General features: G+C 37.4%; 1 protein-coding gene across 1 annotated transcript; it reads right to left on the reverse strand.

Annotated features, from left to right (window-relative positions):
* Positions 1-642: 642 nt before the first annotated feature.
* Positions 643-12328, reverse strand: LOC129503831 (ephrin type-A receptor 6-like). The gene is made up of 3 exons (XM_055316255.1): positions 12285-12328; positions 2360-2509; positions 643-1127 (listed from the first exon to the last, which is right to left on the reverse strand). The coding sequence occupies exons 1-3, from the start codon at positions 12302-12304 to the stop codon at positions 1013-1015; spliced, it is 285 nt and encodes a 94-aa protein (XP_055172230.1). The 5' UTR covers positions 12305-12328; the 3' UTR covers positions 643-1012.
* Between the last annotated feature and the right edge of the window lie 619 nt (positions 12329-12947).

Raw genomic sequence — 12947 nt, forward strand, 5'->3', positions numbered from 1 at the left:
AACATCAGCCAACTAGATGTGTTTATTTTTTGGGCCACCATATAGCTATCATAAAATTGTGTTTAATTACTTTTACATTAAATCTAAGGCGATATTCTTAGATCTTTTATTCAAAGCAAGTCTACTGAAAATAACTAATTTTCTCAGTGCTTTGATAATTGCTTTTGCAAACTTGTAAAGCTGAACCAAGGGAATAGACACAGTTTTATTTCAAGCTTCACTCTTGATCTTTCTGGGGTGATCTTCATAAGGTAGGACAGAAATATACTATTGCTAATAAAACTTAGAGGGGAAAAGCCTCTAAGCAATCACTTACTATGAAATATTTAGGACACTATGAAGTTAATTTAAAAAAAAATAGACAAACCAGCCTTAGAAGATTGAAAAGCACAGTATGTTTCTCCCTCTCCCTCCCTGATAACCTCTTTCTTAGTGTAGTCACACCTGACAAGAATTCACCAAATGATATCATTGGTTATTTCTGCAAATACTTCTAACAACATCAGGCATCAACAGTTAAACTATTATAAAATAAAGTAAGAATATGATCTATAGAGTTGAATATAATTATCTAAAAGTATTCACGTCAGTTTGGAAGCTACTTGATCACAAAACATGAAAGAAAGGTCAACTATTTCTTTTTTATCTACCGTCAAACTCTAAATACGTCATTAAGGAAGCCACACCTGGCCAAATTCCTTTGGGTTAAGTTCGTGAACACTTCCCAAATACTGTTGTACAAAGTTACACATCCATGCTGAGTTATTTACCATTTTGTCAGTGATAATCTGCAGCGGGCCAGGGTTTTATCTGCAGGTTATTCAGAGAGGAGCTATGAGGCATAATTTTAAAATCCAGGTTAGAAGCATAAACAAAAGGTGTGTGCCCGTAGTTTGAACAGGAGACTGCAGTTCGTGAAGTGATGTTTGGAGAATCAGAGGAGGGGGTAGTAGAGAGGATATAGTTCATTTTAGAAATGCTGAGGCACAAAACACAAGTGCTTGTAGTACTTTCATACATGAAATCCTTTCTCCTGTATGTGCATCATGTGTAAGCGTAAAGTCTGTATACTGCTGACTATCCGTCTCTGGTGTCCAATGAGTAGGACTCCAATTCTTCTAATATCACTGTGAGAGAGAAAAAGAGACAGAGATGGGAGTGAGGGGAGGAGAGAGAATATGGACATTTAGATCTGGTATGTACAAGGAGATAAGAAATGAAGACTTACATGTGGTAAATATGTATCATGTCAGATTTGCTTTGTGAACTTAACAAAAATTGTATAGTTGGTAAAATGAGAGTTTAAACAGAGATATCAGTGAACATCAAGACTTTGTTACATTTTTCTTCTCCCCGGTGCCAGATAATATATCCAGTCTACCTCAAATTTAAGGATACAAAGAAAAATTTCAAATTCAGGTACCAACACAATGTTCAGACATTTCATAGACCTAAAGGGCATGCAGTTTTTAAAAAGATTTATTTACTTATTTGAGAGAGAGGAAGAAAGAGAACGGAGTAGCAAAGGGAGAGAATCTCAAGCAGACTCCTTGCTGAGCATGGAGCCCAATGTGGGGCTTGATCTTACAACCCCGAGATTATGACCCGAGCTGAAACCAAGAGCTGGATGCTTAACCAACTGAGCCACCCAGGCGCCCCAGGTATACAATTTAGATAATGATACAAATTTTCAACAGTGTCAACAAAACTAATATATGGGGTGAACGGTATAATGGGGGCTTCATCTGAGCCCTGTGGTCATTCAACAAACTGGAAAAAATGCTGTTGTATTATGTTGAACTAAATAAAATTGCCATTACTATTTCAAAATAATGGCGATTTCATAGTTGGTTCAACCAACTAGTTTTAGTATCTACCTTTTAAGCATATGTTGAACATTTTACTGTACACAGGCAAAGAATAATTTTTGAGACAACAGAAAAATGTCCAGCTTTTTTAATATAGAGGAGGACCTCTGAATTTACGTGATGGTAATGTATTACTACAATTACTACATTTGATGAAAGTAACAGAATTGATTATGCAAGATTAGTATATGTGAGTCACTATGCTGATGTGAAGTCTCGGATGTGAATGAGAGTAATATGCATCTCAGAAAGCATTTACAAATTTTTAAAATGGCTATTGGAATCAAACATATTCTTCCAAAGGGAAATAGTTAAAAGTGTAATGTCTAATTTCCACTAGAATGGTAATTAGCAATGGTGAGGAAAGATGTGGAAATGCCAGGCTAGCATTAGGAAATGTGGTTGCATCACAGTGTTCCTGATACAGTATTTGGATTTGTAACTTCCCGAGTGGATTGTCTAAACATGGTAATAAACCTAGCACCACTTACTCAATGCTCATTCTTGAAATCAGGTCGAACGTCGTAAACCCCGCAGCCATGAAGTTATTCTTATATTGCCCCATCTTGATAGAATCCAGCCAGTCACCAACTGTGACAAACAAAGGATATTCAGGAACTTCAACAGGGGACTCTGGCATTCTACAAGGAAAAAAAAAAAAATCCATGGAGATTTTTAAAGTCACATAAAGCAAAAAATAATCAACTTTTTTTTTTTTTTACCTCTTTTCAGTACTCTTACCTCTGATGTTTTCATAGTCCATTAAAACAAATCTCTAATTTTCCATCATATTCACATCAGCCACTTTTATCTGGTCAGTTTCACTTGTCAGTTTGTCTTTTTCTGCTTTTTGCCATTAACCTGGTTTTATACTAGATGTATCTTTGGAGAAAAACGCACATCTTGCTAACTGCTATTTACTTTTTCCTCTTGCATAAAATTGTGCTTTCAAATCGAGAAAAAGTCCAGTCCTTATAAAGGACAGTAAGTAGTCATGGGTTGTTCTCTCTTACACTTTCTAATCTGCCACTGAATCCTTGCCCTTTTGCCTTTTTTTTTTTAAATGTTTGCTCTGATAATCCCTTCTCTTTTTCACAGTGAATTCACTGATCAAGCTTCCAGTGATTTATTCTCAAACATTCAACAAGGATTTATTATTTATTAAAAAGCAATTTCTGCTGTTACAGAGTTCAGTTGCATGAGTAAGACTTACATACATCCAAGCCTAGGGTAGGAGAGCCCAAGGCATGGATGTTAACATAGCATAAAACAAAGTAAAATCAACTCAAGTTTGGGTTAATGAGAAAAAGGAATCCAGCATTGATGGATCTTAGAGTAAGTGATACAGACATCTGTATATTTGTTCCTAATATCTAATGCAAAGGGCATTGCAGTTGGGGATATTTTTGTAGTTTTTTGTTTTGTTTTGTTTTGTTTTTTGAGAGGATAATGAGGGTGGGGGTCGGGAGAGGGGCAGAAGGAGAGACAGAATCCTAAACAGGCTCCACGCCCAGCAGAGCTTGATCTCACAACCCTGAGGTCGTGACCTAAGCCAAAGTCAAGGAGTTGGACGCTCGCTCAACCAACTGAGCCACCTAGGAGCCCCATATTTTTATGGTTTTATAATAAAAATAATATAAAGGCATTACTCTGGAAAGGCTAGCAGATGTGTGTGTATACATACATAAATACGTATTTTTGTATGTGTATACGTGTTCATACATATACATATTTATACAGGATAGTTTCATATAAACTAAAGACAGAATAAACATGGAAGTAACCTTAGAAATTATAGTAAAATTAACTAAAATTTGTGTATTCAACTGATTCTGGCAATAAACTATATTCTATTTCTCCTTCTAGAAATACATGAAAATAGTTAAAAATATTTTATATGGTTTTACAAAATACCCAGCAGTAAAAGTGATTTTATAGGCATGTTATTAGCCCTCTAGGGTAATAAATATATCATTTAAAAATTACTAGGTTGAGAGTTTATATTAAATAGTGGAGCAGGAACCTATTTTTTTTTTAAGTTTGGTATTTGAGTCAAATCTATTTTCTAAGTAATGAAAAATATTAGAAGTGAATCACTGAATTATTTTTATTAGAATACTGAAGCTTAATCCAAATTTCATTTACTATGCTTTTAATTTTTTATAAAATTAAAGAATGAAAGAATCCAGAGACTTCACTAGATCCATAGTTTTAACATTCATATTTGAAATACTTCATCATAATAGTTTTTATCATTCATATTTGAACTATTCTAGCTTTAACTAAACACCAGTAGTATATGAACACATATGATGAAACCACATGAAATAAGAATTCCTCCACTGGTTAGTAGAATGGAGTACACATGCTATATAACTTGTATTGTTCTGTTAAAAATATATGAGAATAGGAGTTAGGTTTTAAGGTTAGTGCCTAAGGTAAAAACATAAAACATAAAAATCTCTAATAATCGAAGTTACCCATAAAAGTCCTTTAAGTAACCCTGAAATCACCAGGCCTTGGGTCTTTAGGAACACGCAAGTCAGAGACATTCTGCATAGCCATACAAGTTGTACACTGTACAACTCTTGCAGATTCTGAAAGGGGGCCCTTGGGAGTTTTCAGGACAGAGTCCCCTCCAGAGGCCTCAAGTTCATGTCTTTGGTTTTTCTTTGATTGCTACATTGGCTTCCCTTTTTCTAAACTGGGGTCTGGTTGAAGATGAGGATGAAGGTGAAGAGACAATGTGGAAAACACAGGGGGTTTCCCTTTTTTTATTTATTTTTATTTTTATTTATGTATTTTTTTTATTTATGATAGTCACACACGCAGAGAGAGAGAGGCGCAGAGACATAGGCAGAGGGAGAAGCAGGCTCCATGCACTGGGAGCCCGACGTGGGATTCGATCCCAGGTCTCCAGGATCGCACCCTGGGCCAAAGGCAGGTGCCAAACCGCTGTGCCACCCAGGGATCCCCCGGGGGTTTTGCTTTTAATATATAATTTGAATTTGCCTAAATTATATGCATTTATCTTGTGACCACATTGTGGTCCACACTGAGTCTGGTAATCCTGAACAATAACTCTTATCCTTTTTACTAGTACTCAATCCTGTTACTATATTTCCAATTTGGGAGGCTGTTAAAAGCTACATGCTCTTCTTTTGTACAACAAATTGCAATGCTATTTTGATTGTGGCCTAATTCATTCAAATTCATATCAGAATGATGCATGATTTGACCCTAAACAAAGATTAGTTATATCCAAAGGTTGAAAACATTTCATAGCATCTACCAATAAATCCTTTATTATTGCTATATTTGTTGTTTCCTAGAGGCATTCATATCGATAGGAATTGTAAAATAAGCAGAAATTCATATAAAATACAAAATAATAAAGGTATCTACTGCAAAGAGTTAAATAGGATTTTTAACTATAGTGTTTCTCCAAGTCTTCACTATTCTAACGTACAATGTGAACATATAAGAGGATTAGCAATAGCTTCTGCATTATTTTCCTAAATGATCTGACCAGTTTCTATAAAACACAGTTTAAGAAATACTGCTGTGGTAAGTTCACTAAGTTTAAATATCAAAATTACCAGGGCACCCTTACTGCTTATTAACATAAAGCCGCACATGCTCAAAAACTGAATGTCCTATTTTAAAGCAATGTGGCTCCCACATCTTTTAATTACTTCTCAGGGAAGTTTGTTGAGACTGGACAAAATTAAAAGAATGTATTTAAGTGACTTCCCTTCATACTCCAGTGCCATTCTTGATGCACAGAGAGTGTTGGATGACATCCACTTCTCTCTCCTGAGATAACTCTGGAATAACTCTTGAGCTTTCACAATTTCATATAATCGGTGAGTAGAAATGTAATTCGCTAATTTTATGTCCTTAGTATAGAAAGGTCATGAAAGGACATTCTGTATACCAAACGACTTAACCAGCCTATTTCTTTGTTGAAAAGCATTCACTGTTTGCTCCCAGAACATTTCAATACCCTTTCTTTTTTCGTTTTAATTCCCTTTCTCTCCACACGTCTTTAGTAACCTAGTTACTCTTTGGCCTTTCTACAGTGGCATTGGCAGTTGATTTAGTAAGGTCAGGGCCCCCTCATTGTTCATAGCCACCGTGCAATAACTTTTCTTTCACCTTATCTTATAACGAAGTTGAAAAATGCTGCTATTTTCTGGCTTTGAGGGCTGGGTTCCATCACCTTCACATGAATTCTCTGGAATATTACCTAATAAACAATAAATGCCCTTTCTTATCAACCATGTACAATGATAAATTCAGTCCGCCATTTGCTGAGCACATAGAAATTTCTGCTATTTGGTGATTAGTGGGAGCTGCCCACCTGAGAAATGTCTTTACAGCAAAATCAGCAGCTCACACTGAAAAAAGTATATATTGTAGAACAGAAGGTCAAAGGTCTATCACTTTTCTCAGAAAACTGAGGAAGGGGTAAAGTTAGGAAATTCTAAATGTATAAATGATGGTCCATTTAGATTAGAGAGAGGACTGGAGTGTAGGTAGAATAGGTAATGACACAGCTTAAGGTTCAATAAATATATACTTGTAATACATCTAAATATGTAAAAATGAGTAGCACTGATAGAGCCAATAATGTTTTACTCTAATGAGCCCTTTGAGTTCATAATAGTAGTAGCCTTAAAAAAAAAAAAAAGATTGATTTATTTACTTTAGAGAAAGACAGCATGACTGCAGGGGAGGGGCAGAGAGAGAGAGAAAAAAAATCTCCAGCAGACTTTCCATGGAGCATGGAGCCCCACGTGGGTCTTGATCTCAGAACCCAGAGATCATGACCTGAGCTGAAACTGAGTTGGTGCCCTAGGTGCCTCAGTACTAGTATTTTAATTTAGAAAGTTCTTTTTTTTTATCTTTATTTTATTTTATTTATTTATGATAGGCACACAGTGAGAGAGAGAGAGAGAGAGAGAGAGAGAGAGGCAGAGACACAGGCAGAGGGAGAAGCAGGCTCCATGCACTGGGAGCCCGACGTGGGATTCGGTCCCAGGTCTCCAGGATCGCGCCCTGGGCCAAAGGCAGGCGCTAAACCACTGCGCCACCCAGGGATCCCTAGAAAGTTCTTATATAGATAATCAATAGGTATCAAAACTGCCAGCAAAAAGCAAGAAGGTTTTTAATCCTTAAAAGTTTTCCATGTTTTATATTTATCATGCAAATAAAATGGTAATAGATTTATTAAGAACGATTCAAGAAAGGTTATACTTTGAGAAACACTATTGCAAAATAAGATCTTATTTTAATATGAAGCCATCACATGCTTAGCGGCTTTTCTCTTGTTACTATTTTTTTTAAGATTTTATTCATTAATTAATGAGAGAGAGAGAGAGAGAGAGAGAGAGAGGCAGAGACACAGGCAGAAGGAGAAGCAGGCTCCCTGCTGGGAGCCCGATACGGGACTTGATCCCAGGATCCCAGGATCACGACCTGAGCCAAAGGCAGATGCTAAACCACTGAGCCGCCAGGCATCCCTCTCTTGTTCCTATTCTAACAAAACTTTTTCCCCCTAGCTCTTACATTTATATATGGTTAGCAGAACTGTACAGATTAGGTCCATTCTGTTTGATATTGTCTTTATTTCAGTTATTTATTAATCTTTGCATGTTTCAGTAGTATTCATAACTATTAATCAAATGAGTGTATAATATTCTACATGTTGATGCTTTATAATTTAATTCCCTTAAGTTAGGCTCCTAGGTGGCTAGCAACATTTTTTTTTATTATTATTACAGATGACTATGCAGTTTTACAGCACGTTATCTTTTTGCTTCAGTTGAATGACTTCCTTTGGGAACAATCCATAAGATAGAAGAATTTTTTTTTTTAAAAGAGTAAGTTAAAACTCCCTGATGGCAGGGACCATATCTCACATATCTTTCTATCTTTCTATTTTCTGTTGGCCTTAGCACAATGCTGAAAGTATCACAGGAATTTATTAAATATGTGATGATTTAGATTTGAATATTCTCTGTGGAAAAGTTTGGTCCATGACATAATGGTGACTCATGACCATCTATTTTCATTTAGTTCCCTCAAATTGAAGAGTTAAGGGCCTCTTGTTGGTGTTTGCTGATCTCTGCCTTTGTAGGTTTCAGAGTGGAGAGAGAGGCAGCCATAGGTGGGGGTGAGGTGGCCCAGGGCAAAGGGACTCAGAACCACATCAGCAGTATCCAACTTAATGTCACTGCTTTCACACGTGTTTATGATCTCAAAACTCAGGTATTACACTTCACTCTATATAGTTAATCCATAAAATAATCTTCTCATATAAAAACTACCTAACTTTGAAGAATTTAATCAGATAAAAAAGAATACATTGCCCTCTCTGCAAATAGGCTGAATAGCAAACTTGAACACAAAATAATAAACGAATTTTGATATACTTAAAAAATTTTTAAGTATAATTTTACTCAAAATGTTATAAAATCTCAAATGCATAGAACCATGCCATATATTTTGTGACTATTTCATACTTGTGGCAATATCTCATGGTTCCAAACAATCTGCTTCTCCAAAGTGTTAAACTGGAAGAATGCCTTTTATTTTCAGTAAGCCTTCAAGTTTTTTTTTAATTGATACAATATGATGATTTAATTCTCATAATGATGATAACTAGCAGAAAGTAGGAAGGGATGAAAATTTTTAAATTGTAGCTGTGTTTGAACGTTAGGAGGGATAGACGTGGAGTAGGAATAATACTGCTTAAATATCTCCTATAATTCTGAGTACCCAGCACATTGTCCCTATAGCTAGAGTGACAGATCACTGAACCTCATGGAAAGGCAATTTTTGTGAGAAAATAATATAGGAACAGAAATGGATTTTGTATCACATGCTAACTACGATTCATTGGCAGTAGTTGTCAAAATATGGTCTTAAAAAGGAGGCTATAGCAGCATCTGGGCTCAGTGGGAAAGAGTGTTGTGATGATTAGTAATGTCTGCCATAACGAGGAAAAGAAGGAAAGCATATATTTGCCAAGACTGAAAAAAATCAATCTACAAAATGCCTGAGGTAATTCTCGAACTGCGTTGCTGCCATATTTTCCTCATTTCTCTATTTTGTTGTAGTTACTACTTTCTTTTTTTTTTCAAGTAACATTCTTCAAGTGGCTGAATATCATAGGAGGATGTTGAGGGGATGTATTGACTATGTGTTTGCTACTTATTCCCGTGAATGAGGACATATACTCTACATCCTTGTATTTGCTTAGTAGAACATAAAATAACAGGCTGTGCCCCACTACAAATTCTTTTTGGGATTTTAATATACCCCATATATGAAGTCTGATTAGTCCACAGAAAATCTATGTGGAAATGTAAAAAAGTGTACTTTCCTATAATCGTATTTCTGAAAACAGTACCGTATTGGGAAGAATCTTGCCATTTTGCATGATTGTATACTGTATGTTGGGAAGAACAAGAACTTTGCAGTTGGTGGAGCTTGTTAAATGCCCAGTCCACTAATTACCTGCTTTACTCTTTGAGTCTCTCTTTCCTTACCTGAGGGATAGGGTTAGCTAATAATAGTGGATTAAATGACCTTATATATAAAACTGCCTAGTACAATAACTGACACATAATAGGCCTTCAACAAATGGCAGTAATAGTTGTTATTGATGATCTATATTGGAATTTTGATCAGTATTAGTGTTGGTCTTAACATCAGTATTATCATTAGCTTGTGGCAACAGTTCATGAGAATTAAATTCAGACTTTATAACAGGTGGAAGTTTCATACTTCCCGATTCACGTTTAACATTCTGTCTTCCTTCCACAAAGCTTTGCTAATCAATCAATTACAATACTGGTTTTGGCTAGCCATTCACTTCTCATGGAAAATATCATCAAAAGTTCTAGTTATAGAAATTAAGACAAGTTGTCTATGACTTGGTATATAGAGTTAAACAACCAGGCAAGTGCTGATTATGTATAGCCTAGACAGCTTTGAGCAAGATCTTTTCAAAATGAATGGAAAAATTCACATCCAATTGTTGAAAGTTATTGCCCTCAGAAGGCAGCATTAGAGGTGCTGTATGCATTGGATAGAGGAGGTGGTACCATTTACTCTTATATTTTACTTGTGGATCTCTAAAGCAGAGGCTCTTAATTATGATACTGGCTTGAACTTTCCCCAACATTCGTGATTCACACATCACTGGTAGCCAAGTACTTCGGAGTGGGGGGAGTTCAATAATAGATTTATGTGCACTAAGGAAAGTGGTGGTTCCAGTTCTTAAAAGCTAAAGTATTTTAAGATCCCTGACTGTGGCCCAGTGGATGGTGAGAATATTCCTCAGTGTCTCGGCCTGAGCAGAACATGACTCTATCATGGACTGGTCCATCTAGTAGTCAACTGCTGCCCATCCCTGGATGCCACTGTTTTAGCTGACGTCATCAAAGAGCCCATAATCTGTAAAAAAATTTTGTCAGTGCTGGGGATCTAGAGCAGGGACGGGAGAAAAATGTTATTTTCTCATTACATGGCAGCACTGTCCAAAAAAGGCATTGGCCAGCCGACTTCAACCTTAGTGCTGTGGTGTATGGAGGAATCAGGGGTGAGAGTTGAAGAGGCTGGAGAATGAATGTGTGGTAGAATGTGGGTGAGGTGGGGAAGATTGGGCCAGGTGAAGGAACACTCATATTAATATGTCATCAGTCTACTTTATGCTATTAAACCGCTGGATCTCAGATGTAACCCTGGACTCCATGGGAGGATGCTCGACTTGGGGTGGGGAGTGGCCATAGCATTTATCATAAAGGTCAGGGGAAAGGGAGCAAGAGGTATGTCAAAGGTCATGGCCAGGCACTGCTCCTGAGGCCATTCTCTACATAGCTTTGGCCTCCAACTGGGCCTTTTGTCCCAGGGGCTGTGCACCATGTGACAGCCACAGACACTTCTTTAAAAAGGAGGTTATACACTTCAACACTGTAGAATAATAAAAGTGAGGCTAGTTTGAAATTCGCATTTACGAAAGGATGACTACATATACTAAAGAGGCACTTGTGCAAACTACTTTTTTGGATCAATTGGATTTAAAATTATACTCATAATATGGCCATGTACATTTACACATCCACATACTTTCTTGAGTAGGAGAGAAGGTAAGAGTGTTGGCAACTGTACAGAGCTCTGAATATTCCCATGGGACTGTGCCAGGCACAAGAATATCAGCATTATTTGGGACGACCACTCCAATGAAAGCTTTCTCTGACCAGTATCTTTTTCTATTGGGTGTCCCGTCTTTTGAGAGGAAAAACTGCAGACACAAGATTTATAAGATCTCTGATATGCTATTATAAAATTGAGCTGTGGGTTGCACAGCTTTCCTCATCACCGCCTCCCCCACCTTGGTTGCCTTAATTTCTTCACCTCTTACTATTCTGTCAAGAGGAAGGATAAAAGCTTCTCAGGTGAATTGTTGAGAAAAAAAGCAATTAGAGTGGAATAAAAACCATGGGGACCTAGTGGATGAGAGAGTTATGTCAGTATAGAAGTGTGAGAGAAGCCTGGCAGTCTGGGGATATTTGAGAGTCTAATAAGAGTACAGGTGAGTTTAATCAGAGTTGCTGTGGATTATACATTTATACCCTTTTACCTGTTTGAGAGATAAATAGGCAGAGAGATAGAAATTCTACTCTGTCATGTTTTCTTAATCCAACATCACACTAAGACAGATGACTGGGCTGTAGGATTCAGGGGAAGGACAGTGCCACAGTCTTATACGCATAAAACAAGCCACACGTTCTTCAGCTAACATCGCTATCCTTCATACCATGTCTCTTCCCCTTAAACAGTCTCAGTTCTCTGGGATCAGGGACAGGGTGGGTGGATGGCATTGGAGGCCAAAGGGGTGGACAAGGGTAACCTGCTCAGGCTGCTATGAAGATAAGAATGGTGATAATGGTTCAGGAATGGTACCAGTAAGAACTCTGTTTCCCTTTGTTTCTCCAAGAAAAGTGTATTAAAGGCAGAAAACACTAGCACAGAGATCTCTGTCAGAAACAAGGATAGCAAATCCATCATAGAAACTTTCCATTTGGTCTCCCAGATATTAGACTTTAGAGGCGAATCAAACTGCCAACTTTATACAAAGTACCCAACTCCTGCCCGTGTATGGGGGCACCATCACACTTGCCTGACCTGTCCGCAGGATGACTGCACATCCCATGAAACCATAAACTTCTGGCCCTATGACACAAGCCCTCATGTTGACTTTACCTCGGGATCATTTTGACTTTTTGGCATTTTCTCATCTTAATGCATTCATCGGTATTTTCCAACTATGATAAACATTCATAATCTTGAAAAAGCAGGGAAGAAATTATTTTATCTGCTTTTCTTCAAAAAGAAGGCTCTTACCTGCCTGCTTCTACAGCCATAGAACAGTTAGAGAGCTCTGTTGATGGGCACTGGCTGTGGGGTCCGTTAACCCTATACCACAATGAGAGGCCCGGATTAAATGAGTTCATTTTATAGATAACCAAAGTTCTTTTCCATTAACGCATCACTCACTGCATTAGCTCATTCTCTTCAATGTCAACACGCGCCCATCTCTTCAATAAAACTTACGCAAAAAAACCCAAGAAACATTTTCTCTAACTACTTTGCTTTCCCTTCAGAGACAGGTTACTTAGTACTTTATATTGCTTTTCTCTCTGACCTCATATTTACTCCTGCTCCCCTGCAATCTGTCTTACACGATTTTATTCAAATGCTCTTGCTAAGGCTGCCCATAAATACCTTGCCACTAAGCTGCTAAAATCAGTGGACCCACTTCAACTTTTTATCGTGCTGGAGCTTTGTGAAGACTTGGACGTTACACTCCTTGAAACTCTCCCCATTTTTTTGGCTTCTGTGATACTGCTCTTTCCTTGCTTTCGTTATTACTGGTCCGGCTCTTCTTTCTCGGGCTCCTTTGGGTACTCTCCCTTCGGCTATTTCTTAAATCTTGGTGTTCAGGAGGGTTACACTTTTTCTCTCTGTTAATTTGCATACCTCACAGTCTGCATGGGTCAACTCAAC

Source organism: Nyctereutes procyonoides, unplaced genomic scaffold (assembly GCF_905146905.1).
Source record: "Nyctereutes procyonoides isolate TBG_1078 unplaced genomic scaffold, NYPRO_anot_genome, whole genome shotgun sequence".
NCBI lineage: Eukaryota > Metazoa > Chordata > Mammalia > Carnivora > Canidae > Nyctereutes > Nyctereutes procyonoides.